The sequence below is a fragment of the Balaenoptera acutorostrata genome, chromosome 2, assembly GCF_949987535.1.
Source record: "Balaenoptera acutorostrata chromosome 2, mBalAcu1.1, whole genome shotgun sequence".
Classification (NCBI taxonomy): Eukaryota; Metazoa; Chordata; class Mammalia; order Artiodactyla; family Balaenopteridae; genus Balaenoptera; species Balaenoptera acutorostrata.
The window spans coordinates 164,577,986-164,605,818 of NC_080065.1; the positions used below are offsets into that span (position 1 = coordinate 164,577,986).

At 38.5% G+C, this 27,833-nt stretch overlaps 1 protein-coding gene across 1 annotated transcript; it reads left to right on the forward strand.

Annotated features, from left to right (window-relative positions):
- Positions 1-840: 840 nt before the first annotated feature.
- Positions 841-17,413, forward strand: LOC130707198 (centrosomal protein of 78 kDa-like). The gene is given in 6 exon segments (XM_057540415.1): positions 841-857; positions 2,050-2,094; positions 3,516-3,646; positions 14,738-14,852; positions 15,675-15,846; positions 16,850-17,413. Coding segments are annotated over 5 exon segments (1,002 nt in total). The 5' UTR covers positions 841-857; positions 2,050-2,074.
- The last annotated feature ends 10,420 nt before the right edge of the window (positions 17,414-27,833 follow it).

Consider the following 27,833-nt stretch of genomic DNA (forward strand, 5'->3'; position numbering starts at 1 on the left):
TTAAATGTGAATTTTAATATATGGCTTGTTCTAAATAAAATATTAACACGTAGGTCTAGTTTTTGCAACCAAATATTTCATATAAAGATACTTGCCTCTTTACTACTGAAATATAGGATAAGTCTCCACATTTCACCCTTTTATCCAGTGGGTTTCATTTGTTTTTTTGTGTGTTTTCTATATGAAATCAAAGGAGCAGTGAAGGCTGACAGGCTTATAGGAGAGTAACATTGACTCACCTACCACCCAGCAACTTGCAGTCTTATAACTTTTACTGTTTTTACATAGAAAAATTCATCTTAAATTGAAATTTTGGTCCAATTCTGAAGATTCTGTTTGGCAGAAGTCATGGGTGTACCTGTGTTTCGCTATCCTTGAGATTCAGAAATGCCAAAGGTGTTCTAAGATTCAATAAACTTGAGTGTTTCTGCATGATACATAAAATGGATCATACTTTGGGATTTTTAAAAAATTTATTTTTCCATTTCTGCACATCTCAATACTTTTGTTTTAGTTAAAATAACTTGTTAGTGTAGGGAACTTATATTTTTAAAAAATGCTGGCTTATGTAAAACCTTTTTACAAAACGATACTTTTTTTAATGGCCTTGGCATCATTGTCCAGTGCCTGTTTGATTCCTTTCAAACTGTACACTTTTGAGAGTTGCTCTGTAGACCTTTGGTGCATCTTGATTCCTTCTTTCGTGCTTTGTCAAACATAGGATTGGCCACAAAGAAACCTGTAAGTAATGGAAGGAAACACTCTGCTGGTAAAGAATGTTATGGTCCTGAACCTCTACCACCTGGTGTGTCTGGTTTCCTCCCGTGGCGTACTGCAGAACGTGCAAAAAGCAACAGGTAATGTGTTTGCATTCCCTGTCTTTTTCAGTCGTTCAGAATTCTTTATTTTGGAACTTCCATTACGTGGGCGGTCTCTGGTGCTTTCTATAGAGGAAAAAAGATAACTCACACATGGCTTCTGCCTAATGAGCCCTCTAAGGAAGTAAAACAAAAAGTAACTGGGAGTTTCAAGTTGTTTCTCAAGTGTCACAACAGAGGTAACCCCGTGGGAGTCATGAGGAGACTAAAATTATCTCCAATTGTGCAGGTAAGAAAAGTTTCACTAAAGGCAGGTGTAGTTGAGCCAAGCCCTGCAGCACAGAAGTAGGAATTTGGATATGTACGAATGGGAAAAAAATACATTTTAGGCATGGGAAGTAGTTTAATGCAGAATGGATGAGAAATCTGCATTAGACCTATTCTAAATCAACTGGCTTATTAACTCAGTAAATCAGATTTAGTGAGTCAAACTAGCTTTAGCTGATTACTTATCCAGGGGATAGCTGTTCATAGTAATTTTTGTCATAGAACAGTAAATAAAATTGTTGAATTATAGCTTTAGGCTTGCTAAGTGAAATAGATTGCTCTAGATGATTTTCAAGTGACTTACTTGGTAGTATTCATGAAATTGGGGGTTAACAATTGCTTAAGAAAACAAAGAGAATTGATTTTAAATAGTACTTGAAGGAGTTACTGTGTAAAGTATCTGTTCAGTAGCTCATGTTAAATGGATGTTTATAATCCCTATTGGACAACCAACTAATTTTTTGCAAATGGTAATGTGAATTGCTGTTGCATAAACTATAGTGTTGAATCCCCAGTCTTTGCACTTGAGTTTAACAACTCTGTGGTTTCCTATCTTCTTGGTGAGATACTTAATCTCAGGTCCATCCTCATCATACAGAGTGGTAAATTAGAGAACGATTAATATCACCATTTAAAGAAGTGAGACTGAAATCGCAACCATCCTGAACATAGGAGCTGAAGGGGCCTCTAAGCAGTTCAGAGAGTTATCACCAAGCCAGTCGGCTGAATTCTGTTCAGTTTTCTCCATAGCAGAGCCCTCCAGGTCCTTCTTTTGAGCTTATTTATTTTTATACACAATTCTGTATGGATACTGTACATAATACTAAATAGTTGTATTAACTGGATTTAACTGGTGATGTATTTACATCAAGATCTAACTTCGTTTTATTGATATCTTTTTAAGGGCTTTCCATTCATCAAAGCTCGTGATGTATGTAATCAGGTGCAGGTATGTAGCTATCATATTTATGATATGTAGGGGTTGAATTGGGAAAGGTGGGTGGTCATTCTTTTTGCTTTTTAAACTGACAGAGCCTTACAAGAAGCATTTCCCTCTCTGAAATAAATCCATGTAAAACTTGTCTGGTCGCTCTCCCAATGCAACCGTGTAATTGTGTGGATTTCGCACACAGCTGGCAGCCTTGTGGTTATGTTTGTGAACAAGGAAGCCTGTTCTCCAGTCTGCAAATCAGCTGTTACCCAGTGAAACGAACTTGACTGCCATTTCTGACCCCTCACATGGAGCTGTCATACTCAAGAATGTTCATATGTTTTCAAGAAATGTTGTTTGCAGGCTGTATGTACAAATTCCTGATCTGAAAGCCAATATAAAGCAACATCTCCCAAACCTCTGCTCTCTCACCAAGGCCACACACATTCCCTTTCTTATGGCCTCATGGCAAGCTAGTACTGTCAGTATCAGATTCTCCTTCGCAGTGGTCTTGGGAGACTGCATAGTTGCTCTGTGAAAGGCACCACTGCTGAGATTGAGAGAAGAGCACCTTGGGTGTCAGTCCTGCCCTTGCATGCCCAGAGGGAGGGGTGTGCGCCTCGTTCTCCTGTTGGGAGTTTCCTATGCTGCAGGTTTGCTGCTTGTTGTGAAAATGATGTCCTAGTGACTTGTCTTCTGCGTAGTTATATAATCCCAGCACACTTCTGTATGATCTGTAGACTTTTATGGGGTTGTGGCCAGGTCAGTTTTTAAATGTTTGGAAATGTCCTATGGAACAACATTGCAGTGGCAGTGAAGCTTGACAGGAGAATTGTATTACTGCTACCCTAGTTTTGGCTTAAGGGTGATGAGAAGATGAAATTTTTGATGGGTCAGTTTTAGTTGTGTATGTGTATGTGATTTATTTTTTAAAATTCTAACGTCTGTTATTCACAGCTTAGATATGTTGACTTTCTGATTATTCATCAGTCCCTTTACTGATGTATTTTCCTCCGAAAAACTACATTTTCTTCCAGACTGTTTTCGTCTGATGGTAAAGAATAAATTTTTCACTTGCAGTATAAAGTTGATCTGAGAAAAAATGTTTATCTTGGCTCTTCACTTGGCTTCTGTGAAAGAAACTTAATAAAATATGGACAATTCCCATTACTAATCCTAACCATGTACAACAGAGGTCTGTACAGTAACATAGCAAAAATAAGTTACTGTACTTTTACTTAGTCATTGCCTGTTTTAGACTAAGGAGCAGTGAGAGACATTTATAAATAATGATACGTCAGATCACTTTTGTTAAATGTCCTCTAATATTTGGATATTTGGTATCTGGCTTGTGTTATCTTTTATACAATCTTGTCTTCTTTCTTTGCACTTCAGTTTAACAACTCTGTGGTTTCCTATCTTCTTCTTGTGACACTCAGGTCCATCAGAATTTCCTGTGACTGTGACAGTAGAGAGTCCTTCCTCCTCAGAAATCGAAGAGGTCGAAGATTCCTCAGAAAGTGTTCAGGAAGAGCCAGAGAAAATCAGTTTGAAACAAGAAGCATTGCAGGTACAAAGTTATCACTTTAAAGCTATAGAGAAGATTATTTTTCAAATGGAAGCCTGATTGCAACACTGCACAGCTTGAGTGAGGGTTCTGTTTTCTCCTCCCATCTGCATTGTATCCCCTTGAATGGTTCCTTAAGCTTAGACCAAGGTGAATGGTGGACATTTGAACTCTAAGAAATAAAAATCAAAACATGTCGTTAGTAATATAGTTTCCTTTCCTTAGAACCTTAGGATATTCGATTTAGGGAGAACCTTAGTGATCATAAGATAAAGAAATTGAGTTCTGAATCAATATAGTCAGCTGATTCAGTGCTCTTGTTTTACAAATGAGAAAATTGACAGTTCTAGTTGAACTCTCTTTTTATAAGAGGAAAATATGGCCTCATTTTAAATAAAAGTAAAGTTGAAATGTTTTGATGTTAATATTCTCCTTTCCTAAAATAAAAAACCTCAAGAAGCTACATTATATTCCCTAATAAACCTGACATCTAATGTGATTCCATACTTTTGTTTGTATGGACAGAAAAGAAAAACTGATTTTCATAAGAAACTTTTGCACCTCAAAAATAATATATTTGTTTTATTTCAACTTTAATGCAGAGCTGAACATTTCTAGTAAATAAGGGAACACCATTTGGGGGAACCTTGTCTTTGTGCTACAAAGTCCATGTTTAATTTTTAAAAATTATTTAATATGATTCTCTTTTCGTATGAAACATGAAACTTGACAGGTTTCAGAACTAATTATCCCATTATTGTAGGACTATGGTAATTACTCTTTGATTTTCAAAAGAGAAAGTTAGATTTTTATTTTTTTAATTAAAATTAATGATAATATAGAGAAATTTTAAGAAAACTTAGAAAATTATGAAATGTTACAGTGGGAGAAATCTATAGTTCATGTAGAGTTACCCCCTTTCGTTTTATAAATGAGCACCTACAATTTGTAGCACATAAGTGATTTCTTAGTAAATTGCAGAGTACGACAAGACCCTAGAGCATCTAACCCGCATTCCTTGTTATTTTAGATGTGTTGTATTCATTTCCTTCATGAGTAGAACAGGAGATTGTATTTCTAAAAGCAGTGATAGACTGGGGAAGACCAAGAACTTTAAACACTGGGACCACAGAATAGCAGATTCAGAATGCACTGAGAACCCTTGCAGCTCTTCTCCGTTTTGACAAGACACTACAAGGATGGTATCAAAGTGTTTAAGTACATAAGCCAACAACAGTCAAGAGATTTCAACATAGTTTTGAAAGACGGAAGACACATGGAAGAGTGTGAAACTGAAGCAGTAGAACAGAGGAAAAGCATCACCTAGAATATGCACAGGTACCACCTGCAACTGAGGAGGATTCTGACCCCACCTGCAGAAGTAGCTTCATGCTTTGATGCGCATGTAGGAGAGAGGGTGGAGTTAGTTAAAAGTGTGACTGAAATAGGGGAGCTCATTGAAGGGTTGTGTTTGGAGGAGTGGACTCCCAGCCCCGCCCTCACGCTCCTGAAGTGAGATGATTTTAATTTTGAAAACAGTGAAACTGGGGAGAACTAGGGCAGCTAGTGTGAGTTTTTATACCCTAGAAAAGAGTGTTTGGGGGGGATCCTATTACAGTCACTCCCCACTTCTTCCTGCATAAGAAGCCAATCAATCGTTGACTTCAGGGAGCTCTCTGCGCTCATTCTTAAATAGAAAATAACTGTCATTTGCCTGATAGTTGAGTAAAGCTTACAACATGAGAGAGGGGGGAAAAGAGTGAAAACATATCCTGGTAGGACTGGGGACAATTTAGGGAACAAAATAATTTAAGAAAAAACCCTAATTAGTATCCTGAGAGAGGTTTAAAAAGAGCTAGCGGGCTTCCCTGGTGGCGCAGTGGTTGAGAATCTGCCTGCTAATGCAGGGGACACGGGTTCGAGCCCTGGTCTGGGAAGATCCCACATGCCACGGAGCAGCTGGGCCCGTGAGCCACAATTGCTGAGCCTGCGCGTCTGGAGCCTGTGCCCCGCGACGGGAGGGGCCGCGATAGAGAAAGGCCCGCGCACCGCGATGAAGAGCGGTCCCCGCACCGCGATGAAGAGTGGCCCCCGCTTGCCGCAACTGGAGAAAGCCCTCGCACGAACCGAAGACCCAACACAGCCAAAAATAAATAAATAAATAAATAAATAAATAAATAAGAAAAATCCTTTAAAAAAAAAAAAAAAAAAAAGAGCTAGCAACTATAAAATAAGACTAGGGTGTTAATTAAAAAGAGAATGGTCAGAAAGCAAGAGAGGTGTCTTGGATATGAAAATATGGTTGCTGAAATATATTCAGTAGGAATTTTAAAAATTTCTCAGTATATAAAAAAGAACGACACAATGGAAAATGTGATAGCAATATGTTAGAGAGGCTGCATCTGGGAGATCCAACATGTTACCATTAGAAACTCCAGACCCAGACAAAAAATGGAGGGAAGCTGTCAAAGGGCAACAAAATTCCCCACAGCTGAAAGTAGACATCAGGCCTCAGATTGAAAATAGTTACTCAAGTTTTGAGCAAGATGAACAAGAATAGACTCATACCGAGGCACCCTTCATTGTGAAACTTTAAAATACTGAAAAAATAAATTAAAATAGAATAAAATACTGAGAGGATACATCCATTCCAGAGAGAAAAATACTGGTCACCTAAAAAAAAAAAGTTAAAATCTGACTTTATCATACTTGTCATCAGCACCATGGATGCTGGAAGGCATGAGAAAGATACCTCCAAATTTTTCCAGCACATAATTTTCACCCTAGGGTTTTGTATCCAGCCAAACTATCAGTCATAAGTGGAGGCTGAATGAGATATTTTGTACAAAAAGAAATTTGAAAAATTTACCTCCTGTGCTACACCTTAAGCTATTTATAGAAATAATCCAGCAAAATGAGGCAATAAACCAAGAAGGAAGGTAATAGGGGATTCAGTGCAGAGAGCAGCTAGTCTAGATTGGAGAGGCTTCCATTGATTGTGTGATTGAGAGCTTAGAAACACCTTGAGGCATATTGTACTTACTAGGTATTAGGCACTGTTGGAAGGGAGGAGGGAGAGGAAGAGGAGAAGGAACTTGAACTCCAGAGAAAAGGCTATACTGACATAAACATGAAGCAAACTAAACTATGGTTGATTTTTAACCTACTATTGGTGAGGAAGAGAAGAATCCACTTAAACTTGACACTATAGATGTCCCCATTTTCAGTGACACACAGGGGTAATGACCACCTATCTAATTTGTTGTCCAAACCAGAACTTGTCCAAACTCCTTACACTTCAATAGTGTAAGGAGGCGCTCTAATGCTGTAACATCAGGACAACAGGTATAAACTGGAACAGCCCACGGCGGCTTGGGGTATGTGGTCACCCTGCACAAGGGCAGTGACACTGACACAGTATGGAACGAGGTGTAGTCTATACACAGAGACACAGTACATCTGCAGTGGGCAATATTAATTTAATTGTTATAATGGCAATACTGTCTTGGTTTGCAGCTTTTATTGTCAACTTGCATGTAATAACAAATAACTAACCTAAACTATACTTAGTATGTATTAGTATTAACTTGGTATGTACTGAAATGTATTGTGTACTAGTATGTACTTAGTATACATTAGGCTCTAAGTGTTTTTGCATATATTAACTCATTTAATCCTCTGAATAGCCTTATGAGGTTGGTGCTAATATCATTCCCACTTTTGAGAAAAGGATGCTAAGACAGGGAAGGAACTTGCCCAGGCTGTACCGAATTTAGGGTTGGATCGAGGCTTTGAGTTTAGGCTCTCTGCCTGTTCTCTTAAACCTTACTCCCTACTGACTCTCAAATGACAGAAGACTTAACTGCACATAGAACAGAATATAAATTTCAACTTTGACAACGTAAAAGCTAGGTTTGGAAGGTAGACAGGAGGTAGAAAAAAAGGGAAGATGGTATGAATGTCCTCATTTTACAAAGCGTGACGCTGAGAGAGTTTATAGTGGATCAACAATGTAGGTTTTTTTGTTTTTGTTTTTGTTTTTTTATTTTTGGCTGTGTCGGGTCTTCGCTTCTGTGCGAGGGCTTTCTCCAGTTGCGGCAAGCGGGGGCCACTCTTCATCGCGGTGCGCGGGCCTCTCATTATCGCGGCCTCTCTTGTTGCGGAGCACAGGCTCCAGACGCGCAGGCTCAGTAGCTGTGGCTCACGGGCCCAGTTGCTCCGTGGCATGTGGGATCTTCCCAGACCAGGGCTCGAACCCGTGTCCCCTGCATTGGCAGGCAGACTCTCAACCACTGCGCCACCAGGGAAGCCCAACAATATAGGTTTTTAAGTATATCACTACAAGTCAAAGAGATCATGAGCAGTGGAATAACTAATGATGACATAACTTTACTGAGCAGTGTGGACATAGGAAAGAGTGTAAAGGAACTAAACCCTTACTTAGTAAATCAGAAAGTCAACAGATAATGCCTCAAATTTAGTCAGAAAATAGTCATGTAAGAGTATTACTTGGAAATGGAGAAGAATTCAAAATAACAATAATTGGACCTCCCTGGTGGTTAAGAATCTGCCTGCCAAGGCAGGGGACACGGGTTCGAGCCCTGGTCCAGGAAGATCCCACATGCCACGGAGCAACGAAGCCCGTGCACCACAACTACGGAGCCTGCACTCTAGAGCCTGTGAGCCACAACTACTGAGCCCACGTGCCACAGCTACTGAAGCCCACGCACCTAGATCCTGTGCTCCACAAGAGAAGCCACTGCAATGAAGAGTAGCCCCCACTCGCCACAACTAGAGAAAGCCTGCACGCAGCAACGAAGACCCAACACAGCCAAAAATAAATAAATAATAATTTTAAAAATGAGAATAAAAAATAACAATAGTTGACGTAAACCTCATAAAAAAGGAAATCCAAACAGCCAGTAAACACAGAAAAGTGTACGACTTCATTAAGTAATAAGAGAAAAGTGAGTCAAAACCAATGAAACTACATGCCAATCAGATTGACAAATACATAAATAAAGTCTGGTAGTATCAGGTATTGTAGACCTGGAGTACTATGGGAATCTTCTACCCTGCTTATACTGGAGTATAAATCGACACAACTACTTTGGAAAGCATTTAGCACTCTCCATCAACTGAAGGTATATATATAGCCTGTGACCCAGCAGCCCTCACCCCTGCCTTGTGTAAATGCACCAGAATAACCGGTACAGCAGGATTCCTGTCCGTGATTTGCATTAGCACAAACTGAAAACAACCCAAATGTCCATTAAGAGTCAAAAATTAAATAAATTATGTGTATTCATACAGTGGGAAAACTATCAAGCAATAAAATTGAATGAACTAGAGCTACAGGCTGCAATGTGGATGAATCTTTTAAACCAATGTTGAGTGAAAGAAATAAGATAGAAAAGACTTCATATACTATGATCCTCTACATAAAGTTCGATGTTGACAAAACTAAACTCTTTTGTTAGGGATGCATGCAGGTTAAAGGAAATGATTGTCGAGAAATGAGGATGGTGTTTAACCGGGAAGAGGGAAGGAGCTTGTGATGAGAAAACGATATGGGGGGTTTTTGAGATGCTGACAAGTATCAATACTTTCAGATTCGAGTAGTGGTTATGTAAGTATTCTCTTTTTATTTGTCACATTGACAGTTTTGTCCTGTGCGCTTCTCAGTACACATATCATATTTTACAATTAAAAACCTGCGTACAGAATCGGTCGCTTCTTGAGTGCTGGATGTGGGAGTGGGATGAGACTATTTCATTTTAAGCCCTTCACTACTGCTTGCGTTCACATGTTCATTCATTCAGCATTAATTGAACATATGCTGTGTACCAAGCACTCTTCTAATTTTATATGTGTTTTAACTCATGTAATCCTCACAAGAGCTCTGTGATATGGGAGCTTATCTCCATTTTATAGATGAGGAAGTTGAGGCCTAGAGTTATAGAACTTATCCAAGGTTATATAGCTAATGGGTAGTGCCAGGCCCATTTGCCTCAGAGAATCTGAATTTTTACAATATAATATAAAAGAGAAATTTAATTACTAATTATAAGCCAAAAAATTGCACATTAAAGAAGATGACAAGTTTTCATCTATCCAGTTAGAGAAAAACACACAGTCTGTCTTTCACACACGTACATCTTGTATTGGCAGGGATTTTCCTTATTAAGCAATTATTTATTGACCGTCTACGTTGTGCTAGGCACAGGTGCTGGGGATAAACACTTAATAAAATACACCCCCTATCTTCAAATAACTTGCACTCTAGGTGAGGAAGTAAGCCAACAGTTATAGTAGAGGTTATATGCCAAATGATACATCGGTGATGGCAGTATAAAATCTCAGAAATCTTTTGGAAAGAAGTTTGGAGATAGGTACCTCAGAGCCTTAAAAATATTCATTTGCTTTGATCTCAAACTCATTTTTATGGATTTATTGTAAGAATGTTATTCTCAATATGGAAAAAAGCCTTCATGCATAAAAAAGGTTATTTTGTCTTATAATATTGAAAAGTTGGAAAGAATTTAAATGTGTAAAATGGTTAACCAGTAAACCCACTCAGTGCAATATTTTGTAGCCCACAAAAAAAAATCAAGGTTATGAATCCCCTGATTATATGAGAAATGATTGATTTCAATGTTAAATGGAGAAAAATTGAACATAAAATTTGATATCCAATACGATGGGAGCTTTGTCCCAGAAAAATCACCCTAGCCAGTGTACAGAAGGGAGGAAGGAGAGCAGATGACAGGAAGGAAAATTATTCCAAAGCCTTATCATTAGTCTTACTTAAATAATAGAATATCAAGCAATTTTACTTTCTAACTTTTTTGGTTCCATATTTCCACGTAAGGGACATGAATTATTAATACTTTGTAGGAGGAGGGTACACTTTTTCACAAAAATTTCACACTGTGTTCTAATTCCCTCCATTAGAGGGAGAAACTATTTCATGTAATTGCACTTTGATGTGCTATTTAGAACCAGTCAGGAATTTTAGTCTACTTTCCTCTGACTGTGGTGAGGGTTTTTTGTTTGTTTGCTTATTTGTTTAGAATTTCTTTGAAATCAGTTTTAGAAGATTGATTAAACCATTATATTAAAAGTAGAGGAATTTTGCAATTTTTTTCCGTTTTTCCCCATTGAAAACTTGACTGGCTTTAGTAATGAAACATTAAAGAATTTGAAGTTCTTAGACTCTCAATTTTTTAAACATGTTCTAAATATAAAAATATATGTTCATTGAGCAAATCTTTGAAAACAGTGACCAACTTATTGAAGGAAATAAAAGCCACCTCTGCATGTACACACACCTAATCTGCTCTTTTGTCTTAAAAAAGTTTCAAAAATATTTTGCCATGTCACTAAATACTCTTCTACATCAGAGAATTTGATTAAGCTTATGCATCATCTCCCAGGAGAAACGCACAGATATATTTTGAATGTAGAACTCCTGAAGCCCATTCATAAACTCTGGTTGAGACCTCTTGTCATTCTTTTCTTAGTGGCTTCACAGCGCATTCCTTCATACGGTGAGCTATTTTTATTGAAACCAATCCCAATTTGGAGGCTCTTAGCTTTCTTCTAGGGTTTGGTTATAAACAATCTTATGACATCGTGTTGGTAGATAAATCTTTGCCCACATCTTTGATTTCCTTAGGGTAAACTCCTGATGTAGGATTGTTGTTAGGTACCAAAAGCTACTCTCCAGAAAGTGATGCCAGTTCCTCTCCCAATGACGGCATATAATAGAGTTCCTCATTCTTTAAGTGATTGTTCAAAGCGGTTAAAATGTATAAATATACCTTACTGTTTTCATAAGTATAGGTATTCTGATTGTTTATCGCTGCATAAGAAACCACCCCGAAACAGTGGCCCAAAACAATGACAATCATTTATTTTGTCCACGAACCTGGAGGTTGAGTAGAATATTAATTCTTTTACTACACTCTCACTGACTGAAAACAATACCTATTTGACTAGCTCACAGTTCTGCAGGTCAGAAGTCCAGGCACAGCGTGACTGGGTTTCCTGCTCAGATACACACTGGAACATGTGAGTTCCCTCCTGAGAGTGTTAAAGCATGTGAAATTTAAGTGTAAACATTGAGCCCCAAACTTTGGATGTTCACCATAGTTTGTGTGGGTCACAGAGCTGAAATCAAGATGTCAGTCTGGCTGTGTTAGCATCCAGAGGCTCTGGGAAAGAATGCCTCCAAGCTTCTTCGGCTTGTTGGCATAATTCAGATTCTGCAGTTGCAGGACAGAGGTCCCCATTTCCTTGCTGGCTGTCAGTCGGGGGACGGTCTCAGCTCCTAGAGGCCTCTCGCTTGCCTTCCCTGCCACAGCATTGGACTTCTTCAGAGCCAGCAATGGAGAATCTCCCTCTTGTCCCTTTTGTACTTCAATTCAGGAAGAGTTCAAGTCCTTTTCATGGGGTGCCTGAGTAGGTCACATCCACCTAGAATAATCTCCCTATCTTAAAAAATCAACTGATTTTGAATCTTAATTCCGTCTGCAAAATCCCTTCACTACAGCACCCAGATTTAGGGTTTGATTGGATAAGTGGAAAGTTTGTGTACTTCAGTAAGTAGGAGTCTTAGGGGCTTTGTTAGAATTCTGCCTATTGCAAGCAGTGTCCCCACTTCAAGGACCGAAGTGTCTTAGTTCCTAAAACTCCTAAGAGAGCTTATCAGTGTTCATTTTATTTGATTGGCCTTGGTGAATGGGAAGACTACCACCTCCATGAACAGGAACGGCACCCAGCTTCCTGAGTCCACAGTGTGGCTCTGCTACTTAGTGGTGTCACCTTGGCTGTGCTGCTCTACTTTACTTCTCTGCCTCTGTTTCCCTCATCTGTAAAATAACATGGAGTTAGTGATTGTTCTTTCCTCGTAGGGTTTCTTTTTGTAATAAATTAATTTTATTTATTTATTTTTGGCTGCGCTGGGTGTTTGATACTGCTCACGGGCTTTCTCTAGTTGCGTCGAGCGGGGGCTACTCTTCGTGGTGGTGTGCGGGCTTCTCATTGCGGTGGTTTCTCTTGTTGCGGAGCACGGGCTCTAGGCGCGCAGGCTTCAGTAGCTGTGACACGGGGGCTCTAGAGCGTAGGCTCAGTAGTCGTGGCGCACGGGCTTAGTTGCTCCGCGGCACGTGGGATCTTCCCGGACTAGGGCTCGAACCCGTGTCCCCTGCACTGGCAGGCAGATTCTTAACCACTGCACCACCAGGGAAGCCCCCTCAGGGTTTTGATGATTAGATTATTTAATGCCCAGGGAACTCCAGGAACAGTGCTTGACTGTAACTTGCTTTAAAAGTGATTACTTTTTAAAAGAATGCTTTTGAATCTGCAATTATGCAATTCAGGTATATTAAGCATGTTCATTAATAGGACTTCCTACTATAAAGAGACCCACAAATAAAAATAGAAGTTTTCTTTCTTGGTCTTAACTATTTATTTCTGACTTGCTATGTTATACGCATATGCCTTTTATGGTGGGCTGCCACAAATTTATGTTGGAAAAAGTGGAATTTAAATAAATCTTTACTATGCTAATTTGATAGATTTTGATAATTCATTTCACTAGCATGGTATGATATTACCAGTAGCAGACTAAAACCTGAGTTCATTTCTGGCTCTGCCCCTAAATCCTGATGAGTCCTATAGCTGGAAAGGCTTTTGGATATTATACTACGAATTAGTTATAATATTTACTCTGTTTAGGAAAAACTGGAGGAGTGCCTAAAGCAGTTAAAGGAGGAAAGAGTAATAAGACTTAAGGCTGATAAATGAGTCAATGAGGCAAACAATTTCTTATACTTTTGAGAGTGTTTTCGTTTTATTTTGATTTGATTTTAAGCCATATACACAGTTTGTAAACTTTAAAACTGTAATATGTTGCAAATTGGTTGTATCATATGGACTTTTGCATTTACTGGTATTTAGTGATCATATGATCTATATTCCAGAAAGCATGTTTTTAAAAATGTGAAAATCTCGTTTTGTGTGTGTGTGTGTGTGTGTGCGCGCGCTTTCATATGACACTAGCTTATTTTCTGTTCATGATTCTTTGATTCAAGAAAGCACTTTTTGTGCATATACTGTATATACAGTAGCATAAAAGACATGATGAGACTCTCCTGGCAATGAATTAGGAAAGTGAATCATTTAAATAAATTTAAGATATTGGAAAACTTGTACAAATGTAATGCAAGATAAAAATATATACTATAAGAATTACATTAGGTAATGTGCATGAAAGCAGGGCATAATCTAAAAAGTTCCATCTAAATATACTTTATCATAGGTTGAACGTAGGGAGGAATTTTTCAAAGTGCATCCATTGGATTGGCGGACACTCATTCAATAAATGTGGAGCACCTGCTTATATAAGGCAAAAGGGGCCTCATGAACATAACAGCCTTTCTGAGAAATACTAGAGTTGAGCTTATAGGGGGTTTTAAGTGCATAGGTGATGAGCGGAAGGGGAAGAGTGCACGGGAGTGAATATTTTCAAGAAGCCAAAGAAAATGTTGGTGATCGTACATTTAATAATTTGGGTTGGGTACGATTTAGGACTTTTAAACGTTAAGCATTAGATATTTTGCTCACTAAAGTTAATTCTTAACATTCAGCAGAGTTGTAATATGTTTTGTTCAAATCAGATTCTATAATTCACTTTCTAATTTAAGGGAAACTTAAAGCAGGTAATTTTCTAATGTGGAATGAGGCTCCATTATGAATTTAACCAGTTAGAAATGTGATCTTTTGTGAAAGATCATTAATAAAACGATAACTTTGGTTTATTGATATACCACCTAAGTGTTATATAGGAAACTTTGTTGGGTGCCTGGGGGTTTTGGTTATTGTGTGATATGGTCTCTGTCTTTACTGGTGGAGAGTTAGGTTAATTACAGATTAATTACATTTTGAGTGTTTTAGTTTTGTTCCTTGAAAGTAGACAAGACTACTTTTGATGACAATGAGAAAAAATCATGTCAGACATTTTCAGTCTTCTTTTATAGCTGGAACATGAAAATGCCCAGTTAAGAAATATAAATTTCTCTTTGTCTGAAGGCCTTCATGCCCACTCATTGACAAGCATGATCCTGGATGATGAAGGTGTTTTGGGCAGCACTGAGAATTCTTTTCAGAAGTTCCATGCTTTCTTGGATCTCCTTAAAGATGCTGGGTTAGTTCATTTCGCTTCATGGCGTTCTTCTCTTTGCAACTATAATGGTAGTTTGCTGAGGAACTGGAGCAATTTTCATCACTTACGTGGCCATATTTAGCCAAATTTAGTGTAATTATAGGTAATATAGTTGACGTTTTAAAATGAGGAATTAAATTTTTTGAGAAATGCAAATAGGGGAGCCTGCTTTGGTAGAGTGGGGAGCCCATTATAAAAGAGTAACCTGTAGACAGAATAATTAGTAGGTATAGTTTTTTGTAAAGACTAAATTGAAGGCAGTTTTCATTGAAAATACTCGGGAATGGATAAGAATTTTCCTATCTTTCATTTATTTTGCTTGTTTGATAAGTTTGAATTAAAGTTATTTTTGTCTTAGACATAAAAATTATTATTAATCTTCAGGGAAGATATAGGTCAGTGGTTCTCAACTGGGAGCAATTTTGCTGAAAGAGGGAAGCAGAGATTGATAGTTGATGGAGTGGTGTTTTGTCAGTGAATGAATTGGTGTTGGGAAGGAAGGCACAAACACATTCTTGGAAACTGGAGAAAGGTGGTAAAGAAGTGTGGGAATGGAGGTGTGACAGACAGTGGACGAGGTGCGTGGTACTTATTGAAGCTGCTAGTGAGACAGTGGGATGTCTCCTAGAGGATGAATCTGGAAAGGGCTGAGAATTTGGGGGAGAGAGAGGCTTGTAGTCTGGAGTAGGATGTTGGCTTTTAAGATTTTAGAAGTATTTCATGATTGTAGGTCTGGGGAAATCTAAACTGCTCTTATGTGATTATAATAACCTTTGTCTTTTCTCCTTTCCTCCTCTGGTCCAGGCTTGGGCAGCTGGCCGCAATGGCTGCTATAGATCAGTCAGATTTTCATTTACTAGGTCGTCCCCATATGAATTCTACTGTTAGCAGTCCACCTAAAGAAGAAAAGAAGGCACTTGAAGAAGAAAAATCAGAATCAAAGCAGAGTGTCCCAGTACAAACGCAAAATCTCCAAGTAAGTGGACAGGACAGCACTTAATGATTCTAAGAGTGATTAGCAAAAAGGAAATGACCAAGTCAGAGAGAAAATAATAACGGTCAGTCTCTAATAGTTCACATGCTCGGGAGCTAGAAGACTGTGGAGTCCTCTCCAAATCTGAGATTAGTAAATGTGGGCCCATTTCATGATACTGTATTGCTGTACATAAGAAAACTGGAAGTTCTTTAGAAAATGTATGAGTTAAAGCAAACTCTCCTTAATGAAGAAAGAAAACATTACAGAAAATATTCCAAATTTTAAATTGTATAAATGTCTATTCTATTCATATTTTATCTAGGTTTCTATTTGTATGCAGTCAGCTTTCAATGAAGGAACACTAATGAAGGTACTGATAGAATTTAACCAGTTAGAAATGAGATCTTTTGTGAAATATCATTAATAAAACGATAACTTTGGTTATCTGATAGAATTTTTAAATAAGTACTGATAGAATTTTTAAAATAAGTAATCTTGACATACCTAATATGTAAGATATTATAATGACTCACCTGGTCATGGGAATGGGAGGGGAAACCTGTCAGCTTTTCCTCTAGCCTTACTTGGAGCCCCCTTCGCCCACCTCAGCCAGTCTCAGACTGGTCTTGGGAACTGACAGCTTGAGAACACAGTCTGGTCACAAACTATATACTGTTCACATGTGCCTGGAGGATAGAAAAGAAATTAATTTTCTTACAGAGTAGGGTTTCATTTTTAGTGAGGGAAAGGAAATGGGTAATAACTACCCCAATCACCAAAGTCTGAAAATGTAGCGGACATAGCCTTGGATATAGCTAGGTTAAGTTGAAAATCACTTGGCAAGATAGAATTAGAAAAAAACTGGCTCTGAAATCTTCTGAATAATCAATTACTGTGTTAATAATAAGATCACAGAATAACATTGAAGTTTTGAACTCTACTTTTTAATGGTTGGCTTTGTTCATCACTGAATTTTTGTCTTGTCTTTTGTCTTTCCCTCCAGTTTCAGAAAATTACAGGTGATGCTGGGACTCCTTTGCCTCTCGACTCCTTCCATGTCCCAGTCTCTACTCAGGAGGCCTTAGAAACTTCCAAAGACAACCTGGGGGTCCCAGTCACATAGCAGCGGCAGGAGCCTTTTGAAGATTTCATTGCTAGAACATGTTCTCCTTCAGCAGACGTCATTTCTGGAACTGGAAGTCAAAGAAAAGAAGAGGAATTATCTAGAAATAGCAGGTCTTCTTCAGAGAAAATGAGCAAAGCAGGTGAATATACCGAAAAATACTCTGCTAAGAAACAACCTGGGAAGGACCTGCATTCCTGCTCTGACTCACCTGTAAAGCAGAAAAGCAAAGGAATTGGGCAAAATAATTCTTTGCTTAATGAACCAATTAGAAGTGAGTCTTTGAAAAAACACATTTTTGTTAAGAAAGAGAGTAGAATAGTGACTGTTTCATCAAAGACAACTAAAAGTAAACTCAATCTACTAGAACATTCTGAAAGTGATACTCGTGGATCTGATTGTGAATTTCAAGAAAGCATCCATACTCCATCACACCTAACATAGGTCTAAATCTTTTAAAAATCTTTTAAAATTATGTTTTTGCCTCCAAATTTTAATAAATTACTTATGTTTTTATTATAGCATATGGTGTTTTAAAATACTTGACTGGAAGCCATTAGAGAAAGATTTATCTATACTTTTTTATTATAATGAAAGTTTTGGTGTATTTTTCCTTGTGAGAGTTTGCACCATTCATTCAGCTAGTGTTTACTGAGGGCTTCATATGTACCGTACTTTTCTGGGTGCTACTGCTTTCAACAGTGAACAAAATAAAGCCTTTACTCTCCTGGAACTAACACTCTGTGGTGGGAGAAAACATAAACAACACAACAGGGTAAGGGGTAAAAAGAGATGGGAATAATAAATGGAATAGTTTTACCATTTGGTTAAATGTCAAACTATGATGAATCATATGGCCAGAAGCCATTGACATATTTTAATTCACAATAACCAGAGAGCATCAAACATTTACCAAGGCACTTAACTGTGTTTACGGATTACAGCAACACTATGAGGTAGGGAACTATTACCATCCCCATTTTATAGATGAGGAGTCTGAGGAGACATTATGTGAGTTACCCAGAATTACACAGCTATAAGTAAGTGGTAAACTGGGATGTGACCAGAACCCATGCTCTTTTTTTTTAATGTATGGACTTTATTATGTTTCATTTGTTTCTGATTTATGTGATTGTGTTTTAAAGATTTTTTTTGATGTCGACTATTTTTAAAGTCTTTATTGAATTTGTTACAGTATTGCTTCTGTTTTATGTTTTGGTTTTTTGGCTGCAAGGCATGTGGGATCTTAGCTCCCCGACCAGGGATCGAACCCTCACCCCTTCCATTGGAAGGCGAAGTCTTAACCGCTGGACCACCAGGGAAGTCCCCCTTATGTGATTATTTTTATGGCAGTTGTTTTAAATTTTATTTTTTATTGACGTATAGTAGAATTACAGTGTTGTGTTAATTACTGCTGTACAGGAAAGTGACTCAGTTATACATTTATATACATTATTTTTCATATTCTTTTCCATTATGGTTTATCACAGGATATTGAATATAGTTCCCTGTGCTATACAGTAGGACCTTTTTGGTTTTCTTTAAATACATCCACTTTTTTTAAATAAATGTATTTATTTAATTTTTTATTTTTGGCTGCATTGGGTCTTCGTTGCTACACGCGGGCTTTCTCTAGTTGCGGTGAGCGGGGGCTACTCTTCTTTGCGGTGTGCGGGCTTCTCATTGTGGTGGCTTCTCTTGTTGCGGAGCACGGGCTCTAGGTGCATGGACTTCAGTAGTTGTGGCACACGGGCTTCAGTAGTTGTGACTCGCAGGCTCTAGAGCACAGGCTCAGTAGTTGTGGTGCACAGGCTTAGTTGCTCTGCGGCATGTGGGATCTTCCCAGACCAGGGCTCGAACCCGTGTCCCCTGCATTGGCCGGCATATTCTTACCCACTGCACCACCAGGGAAGTCCCATGTAGGACCTTTTTGTTTATCCATCCTGTATATACACCAGTTTGCATCTGCTAATCCTAAACTCCCAATCCAAACCTCTCCCACCCCCTCCCCCTTGGCAACCACCAGTCTATTCTCTATGTCCTTGGTTATGTTTCTGTTTCACAGATAGGCAGAACCCAGGCTCTTAATTACTTTGTTATCCTGTTTCCTTGTTAAGAGAAGAAGGGTTTAAGGAAGGCACCGAGAGAGCAGCCAGTGAGCAGTGAGCAGTAGAAGTGCAAAACAGTGGGGCTGTCAGAAAGCACACCTGTCTCCTTTCCCCATCTGAGCAGAATTGTTAAACGGCAGAGTATGTAAGAGTATGTGATGACACATCTCTGGATTAAATTATGTCTCCCTGGTAAAACATGCACAGATAAGTCTTTAGTTCAATCAGACTGAAAGGTGAGATCAGAGAAAAGCTAGAGTGTCAGATTTCTTCTAAAAGGTCCTGCCTGATTGTTACTAAGAGGACTACTAGAGTACTAGTTAGTTCGTTAGTCATGGATTGAGTGTTAGAGGAGCGAAACAATGAGCAAGATGTAGCGTTGGCCCTGTAGCAGTGGAGTGAGAGGGGAAGACGCACAGCAGATGTCTCATCCTGCACGTGACATGCTGCTGTGACGGACATATTCAGGGCGTTTCATCAGTGTTTGTGGAAGAAGAGGGGGAGCTGTGAGGCAAAGAAAAGTCATGGAAAGAGGCAGTCCCTAAGCTAAGTCTTAAAGGACTCGTGAGAAACTGGTGAGTCAGCCGGTGGAGGGCAAGGGCACTCGAGGCAGAGAGGACAGCGGAAGTCCAGAGCCGTGAGTGTGCGAGGCGTGTGTCACGGAGGCACAGGCGCAGGCTCTGGCGCGTCGGTGCAGTGTCACCAGGCAGTGGCAAGCGCCCCTAAAGGAGGCAGCGAGGAGGAGGAGAGCGGGTCCTAGCCATCCATGTGCGTGGAGCTGGTTTCCTCAGAAAATAGCTAAGAATGGAAAGGACAAGCTCAGGTGGCATTTTAGACCACTGACGTCAGTATGGATGAGGAATCTGAAGAAGCCTGGAGACAATTATGCCCCACTCTTCTGAGGAGCAGTGTTTTTTATTTTCGAGTGGGACTTTCACGCTGCCACCTCCTCTCCTGTCCCTACTGAAAGGTTTATCGGCCGGCAGAAGGGAGAACCTGGCTTAAGTAAAGGTAATCAGGTTTCTTTACTGCACAGCTTCTCGGGGCTGCTGTAGGCTAATGTTCATTCTGGATCGTCACAGCAGGCGTATGGTACACAGCCATCCTCAAAGCTATTTGACTCTAGAGTCCTTTTTTAATAGAAGTGTCTAACAACTGGTTCCACCAAACAGCAATTTGGTAACTTCTAGACCAGGTAATAGAAAGGGGTCTGAAATAAGGTATAGGTGAAGGGAGGAAATAAGTTCTAATTTTATTTAGGAAATTACAAGCAAGACTTGATCTTGGGAAGTAAGGAAGAAGTAGGAGGCGGAGGCTGAACCCCCATCTGTGTGACTAAGGTTGGGTGGTGGTATCATTGAGTTTGGAAATAGGGGATAAAGAACTGAATTGGGGAAAAGACTTTAGTCCTGGACATGTAGAATTTTAAAGCACCTGTAGAATTCAGGAGACAAACTGGTAGATAACTGGACCTGCACGTGAAGACATGGAAAGATAAAAATTTGAATGTCATCAGCACTTAGCAGTCATTAAAATCATGAAAATGGATGAGATTTCAGAGAATTGTGAGTACTGACAACGTTTAAGTAATAAGCAGAGAAAGAATTCTGGGAAGGAGAGAGGTGATAGGGTTTCAAGAAGGAGAAAGTAGAAGACAGTGTCATCCTTCAGAGAATGTAAGTGTCCATTGGATTTGGGCAGTTAGGTCCCCAGTGACCTTAGAGCAGTTCAGTGAAGTGGTGGACAAGAAAACCAGATTGCAATAAATTGAGGGTGTAGGGCTGCCTGTGGGGGCCAGGCGGGGCTAGTGAAGACAGTGGGAATAGGCTGCTCTGAAGGAGTTTGGATGAAAAGAGAAAATAATTAGCAAAAAAGAATTTTTTAGAATGAGAAGGGCTTATATCTTATATGTTGCAATGAAGAAACTGATAAAGGAGATCCTGAAGATGTAGATAATAATTTAGAGAACTGGGGAAACATGGACATATGAATTAGAAAAAAACCTTGCACAGTATATAAAACTCATTTGTATCCTTCGTGCTGGATGGATACTGGTAAGTTTGTGAGGAAATAAAGGTAAGAAGAGATAGAAGTTAAATGAGTTTATACTGATAGCCTCAGTTTTCTTTGACAGATTTTTCAGAGACACATATATACACATACATAATTACAGTTTTAAAATTCTTTCATAGTTACATGTTTTATTAATCATGTCTGAGAAAAGTCATTGATTTTCATTTTGTACAGCATTATCTTGTAAGGACAAGATACAGTGACAACTTCCAAACTTTTTGCATATCAGGGCTGAAACTGAAAGTATCTCCATAATTGAATTTTCACTTCTTATTTGTAATCAGTTTATCCTTAGGAGGATACTTCATAGTGTTTGATCACAGATGAGTTTGGGCATTGCTATCACTCAATAACGTTAAGCATCTGTCAGGTTCTCTCCTATACTATATATTAATTTTTTCTCCGTTTAGCAAATATTTATTGGCGGCCTGTGGGAATAAGATACACCTAGGTCCTCTTTCCTTGGTATATTCACAAAAGCCTCTGAAACTAAATTTTCACGTCAGGCCATACTAAGTCCTGGCATAATAAGTTTTCATCATTAACAGTTTTTTTGTGTTTGTGGGGTTTTTTTGTTTTTATTTTTTTGAAGCAAGGATAAGACACTGTCTTAACTCAGTAGTTGTCCATTGATGAATAAGTCAAAGAAGACATTGATGAAGCATGGTATTTTGAATATCCTTTCCACAGAATAGGTAATGGGCTGTCCTGAAACTCTGGTGAGATGCTTATCATTTTCAGATTTTGGAGTGGCAGAGAAAACCCTATTACACCTTGAATTATCTCTAGAAACATGAATTCAGCCAAATAAAAACAGTGCCTCTGCCTACTGAGGTTGTCAATTTCCATCTTAACAAAAGTGAATATTTCTCCTTTAGATTAAAATCAAGAAAATCCCCTCTGTCCAGGATGCAATAACGGGGTACAAGAAAGAGGAAAACTGAAGGTATTCCCTCTTTACACCTGAACAGTGAATTCATTCTGATATCAAATATTTGTTATGATTCTGCTATGACCAGGTGCTTTATTGTGTTTAGAGATCAAGTTACTGTTCATTCTTGGTAAGTAAGAAAAATCCATGTTTTAGGACTCTGAATAGTAACTTTATATATTTTATATATATATTAAAAATAAATATATATATTATATATAATATATATTCCACCTATTCAACAAAATTGTAATTTTCATCATCTCTTACGAATGATGAACTGTATTTACTCTTTGGAAAGGGCTTATAGGGAATTAAAGTCTCCATATACTTTTTATATAAGACCATGGAAACCAAATTCTCAACTGGGAGCAAACTTAGGTTTTGCTATGAAGGTTTACGCTTGCCTGGCCTTAGAGTGGTAGGCCAGGAACTCAAGGTGGAGTTTTTTTCCTCTAAGTTACTTTCATTGATGCCACCCTGAAAAAATTTGGAGGGAGTATTTTTTGAAATAGCTTTATCTCAGTAACCCTTTAAAAATGCTTCAGGGTATGGGGAACACACCTGTCAAAATGTTCAAGCAACTCTTGTTGATTTAAGTGTAATTGATCAGGAGCAATACAGGAAAGAGCTGGGTACAAAAGACAAAAGGCCCGAGGCTATTTCATGTATAGTTTTTGGCTTATTGTACAAAACAAAGAAAGTCTCATACAATCACACAGCCAAGGTCCCCTACTGTTCTCTCCTTTTAGCATAAATAAAAGAGAGCTAGTTTCTCAATAGCAGCATTCTATCCTTAAGTGGGTACACAGTGATATTCTAATGGTCTCCGGAGCAGGGAATAATTCCGTGTCAGCTCTGACTTCCACTCACCGGGCTCTCTGTAACTTAAGTCTTTCATGGCCAAGGACTATAATCATTATTTCGATTTCTATTTCGCATCTCAAAATTGAAAGGATTCCATGGACAACAAAACAGGAAGTGATTTCATGAAGTGTTTTAGTATGGACAAAATAATAAACTATAAAGATACAAATCATCAGTAAAGCTTTTTCTTTCCGGGGAACTATATTCAGAAATTAATGCAAGCATCTAAGGTGCGCATGTGTGTTTTTTCACCCATGATCGTGTGTGTGTGTGTGTGTGTGTGTGTGCATTCCACTGCTACAGGAGACATGCAAAATAATATCAGATTTGCTACTATATGAAGTACTGGTTTCTCCCAAGAACTGTGTGCTCGCAGGGTTCGTTCAGGAAGGTGAGTGCCCTACCACCACATCGCAGTCATATCTCATCACCTTCGGCAGGAATAATTTACACTTTAACCTTACAGGCAGGCGTATTAAATTAGTATTACTCATCAGAACTTGCTTATTAATAAAACAAGCTGAATTAGCCACTGCAGAATCATATTTGGAAATTCAATGACAATTTTACATTTTTAATAAAGGCTCAGAAATATTATTGCAGAGCAGGTGGTACAGAAAACTGTGGTTAAATTTGACATTCATTAATAATTGAAGTGTGGAACGTGACACGTGAAAATTGATATTGATTTCTTTCCTCTAATATTTGGAAGAGTTCTAAAAGCTAAATAAAATGAGATAACAAGACATATCAAGTCTCACTGATTTCTTTGATCACCTCCTCCCCACATATCACTCCTTCGCCTACCATGTTTTGAATAATTCAATGCCCATAGTCTTTCCAGCTCAGTGCATTATAAAACACACTCAAGCTGGGTTTCAATCATATTAGACTGAAAGCTGAACTTTTTATGAAGGATTATTTAAAACAAAATGCGTCTTGAGCCCAACAGCCTTTGAAACCAAACAATCCTGGGAGTTCAGTAAGGAAATGTCAACACTGTGGAGAACTTTTCGATTCAGAAAATTCAGTAATCCTATTTGATGTATGTTAACCGTATCAATATTAACAACCTTCTGCTTGATTTCAGCACTGATTTGAGAGCTGAGTTACTACTGGTCTTGTATTTTAACTAGTTGTGAAAGCACTGAGAGAGTTGTTCTTGGGTTGAACTTGACCTGCCTCTGGGAATGCTGTCTGTTCTATCCATCTTGAAAAGCTTTATTCAAGTGCATTTCTCTGCCTTCCTTCTTCTCATGTGCACCCCTTGGGAAAACGAAAGATGCTCAAATATAGATGTTAACACTGCAGATGCTCTGATTGGCAATGGTGTCTTTCAGCTTCCCAATAAAAAATTATATTGCTGACCACCCATTTGACTGAAAAGTGACTCATTTTACTGACAGATATCTGGATTGAGATGCCAAAAGAAATAGGTCATTTCAAATTTCCTTTTTAATTTGAAGTCATAGCTTTGTGTTGCAACACTACTTGTTCAAAAGTTAGATCATGAAGGTTCCTTCCTATGACCTCCAAATAATTAATCAAAGTGTTCTTCAATAGGCTATATAAAAAGCAAGCAGAATATTCCTAATTATCAGTCTTTCTCTTGAGTCATATAGTTCTTGTAATTTCAAGGAAGAGAATCTCAAATGTAAAGTGTTACAATAGCCAAGCATACCAGCACTGTTACCTAACCATTCAGCAATTTTCTCTGCCAAGTCACTCTGAACCTTAGACTACTGAGAATGTCTTTTTAATTAATTTTTAAGGTTCTCCTCTTTTGAGTTAAAAAATGGTCACAATTTTATAAGTAAAATTAAAGAAAAAACACAACATAGACCATCTGAGATATTTCCATTAGGCATTATATATATATAAATATATACATATATATAATTTTAATATATATACATATATAAATGCACTGGGATAAATCTCCATCTTCTGTGTCAGTCGGACATAGGTCCATTTTCTTAGGAATAGGGAACTCCTTTCACAATGGAAGTGAGGAAATTGGCTGAACCATCCTTCTTGAATATATTCCATGAAGCCGCCATTTAAGGTTTTCTGGATCGTGGTTCCTTCTAGCAATCTACTACTCCAACAGTGTGTAGTTCATCAAATTCAGGTCTTTCTGAAGCCAGGCTAGAAATACAAAGTGAGGTGGACGACTAAGGTAACTGACCAACAAGGAGGAGGAAGAGGAGCAAAACAATTTCCCAATTTAATTTTTTCCCATATTCTCTGTGCTTTACAAGGGAAAAAATATTTAGGTCTGAGTTCCTTTCATTCTTAGCCAGTGTTGGTTCAAAGTCTGAGAAAAAAAAAAAAGGTAAAAACGAAAATATGGAGTCCAGAATTTCGTTAGCTCTCTTGCATGCAATAACACAACTTAAAAGGCCTTCCAAAATGAAGGGATAAACTTCTAAAAATATAGCCCAATCTTTTCAATCTAAACAAGTAAACACTAAAAATATATTTTAGAAATCCAGCAAACACACTAACCACAGTCAAAGCAAAGGAAGGCTTATGGCTTACCAGATGACAGTGGCTGTCTACAAGAGAGAGAAAGAGAATACTCCAAAATTCTATCTGACCTGGCAGAGCTCAGCACAGCTACTATTCTTCTTTCCTAAAATCAAGGCATAAAGAAATTGAATAAAACTTGCCAAAATGTCACCCGCTGCCTCCAAAAGCAGGTTAAAGAAGGGAGTGTCCAGAAATCAGGATGAAGTAAACTACTTAGAGAAGCCCCTTCTCCTATCAGTGGACCACCAGGGTAATAAAATGATAATAGGCCTTTTTGTCATCTTTTTATAATTTATACATTTAAATTTCAGTTAACATTTTAAAAATATCCAATCAGAATGACAGGCCTTTCCAGAAGTATCAGTTTTTTTAATCCTCACCCTTTTACAAATGTGAAAACTGAGGCTCAGTATAGCTGTCAAGGAATTTTCCTAAATCATTGAAGCTGTAAATTTGGGACCTAAGTCTAAATCAGTTTCTCATTTTATCTTGGCTAACTTCTTAAAATTCTGCTTAGGGACATGGGGAGGGGGAAGGGTAAGCTGGGACGAAGTGAGAGAGTGGCATGGACATATATACACTACCAAATGTAAAATAGATAGCTAGTGGGAAGCAGCCAAATAGCACAGGGAGATCAGCTCGGTGCTTTGTGACCACCTAGAGGGGTGGGATAGGGAGGATGGGAGGGAGACGCAAAAAGGAGGGGATATGGGGATATATATATACGTACGGCTGAGGCACTGTTATACAGCAGAGACTAACACAACATTGTAAAGCAATTATACTCCAATAAAGATGTTAAAAATATATATATATGAAAGCTATACTATAAAATAGATACAGTGATAATGTATCTGAGAGGTGGAATTATGGCTGCTTTTTAATCTATTTTTGGATTATTTGATTACATGATTTCTCTATAAAGAATATGAATCCCTAGTGTAATAAAAGTTACTCAAAACCCCAAAAAACAAAACAAAACAATTCTGTTTAGGAAAAGAGGATAGAATGAAGGTTTGAGCATAGAAATCATCAAAATCACTGAAGATACTGGGCCTGTAGTGCAGTTTCATTTGTAGTGGGTTTGGCTTACATTCTTTTTTTTTTTTTTTTTTTTATTTATTTATTATTTTTATTTTTGGCTGTGTTGGGTCTTTGTTTCTGTGTGAGGGCTTTCTCCAGTTGCGGCGAGTGGGGGCCACTCTTCATCGCGGTGCGCGGGCCTCTCACTATCGCGGCCTCTCTTGTTGCGGAGCAGAGGCTCCAGACGCTCAGGCTCAGTAGTTGTGGCTCACGGGCCCAGTTGCTCCGTGGCATGTGGGATCCTCCCAGAGCAGGGCTCGAACCCATGTCCCCTGCATTGGCAGGCAGATTCTCAACCACTGCGCCACCAGGGAAGCCCTGGCTTACATTCTTATATTTCGTTTTATTTCTATACAACTATCAAAGAAGGAGAAAGAAGTTGGGTAATATTTGCATTTGCAACTAATTAAAGCAGAATTGCTTTTAGCTTTAACAAAAAGATCGTTCTGTGATCTCAGATGAACATCTTTATTCTTAAATGGAGCATAAATAACATTTATTGGCTAAGATTATTTGCAATAAACAAGACTGTTTACTGTTTACCATCTAGCAGATGACTATTTGTAAGTCTCACTGAGAATCCTAAAAGCTTATACTGAGCTCTCATTTTACCAGAGTGAATTTAACAGATTATTTTTAAAATTTATTTATTTATTTATTTTTGGCTGTGTTGGATCTTCGTTTCTGTGCGAGGGCTTTCTCCAGTTGCGGCAAGTGGGGGCCACTCTTCATCACGGTGCGCGGGCCTCTCACTGTCACGGCCTCTCTTGTTGCGGAGCACAGGCTCCAGACGCGCAGGCTCAGTAATTGTGGCTCACGGGCCCAGTTGTTCTGCGGCATGTGGGATCTTCCCAGACCAGGGCTCGAACCCGTGTCCCCTGCATTGGCAGGCAGATTCTCAACCACTGCGCCACCAGGGAAGCCCACCAGAGTGAATTTAAATTAACTTCAGCAGCCAGAATTAATGAAACTGGGTAAATGATGCAAAGATATTCCACAGGGTTTTCTGTTTTAATTAGAGATAGAAAATGTGAGTCATTAGAGGTTTTTAAAAATGTTGCATTCTATTACTTTCTCATATTTTAAATCTAGGAATATAGATGAAAACTAAAACATGTTAGCCATCTTAGTTCAGTTTTTAATGTATATCAGCTCTGAATTTATATTGAGTGAATAGTAAAGAGTCTGAATGAAGGACATAATCTGGAGGCATTCAGGTACAAGTAATAAACTTTATTAGAAGTTGAGTATCTGTTAATTAGCAGGCAGC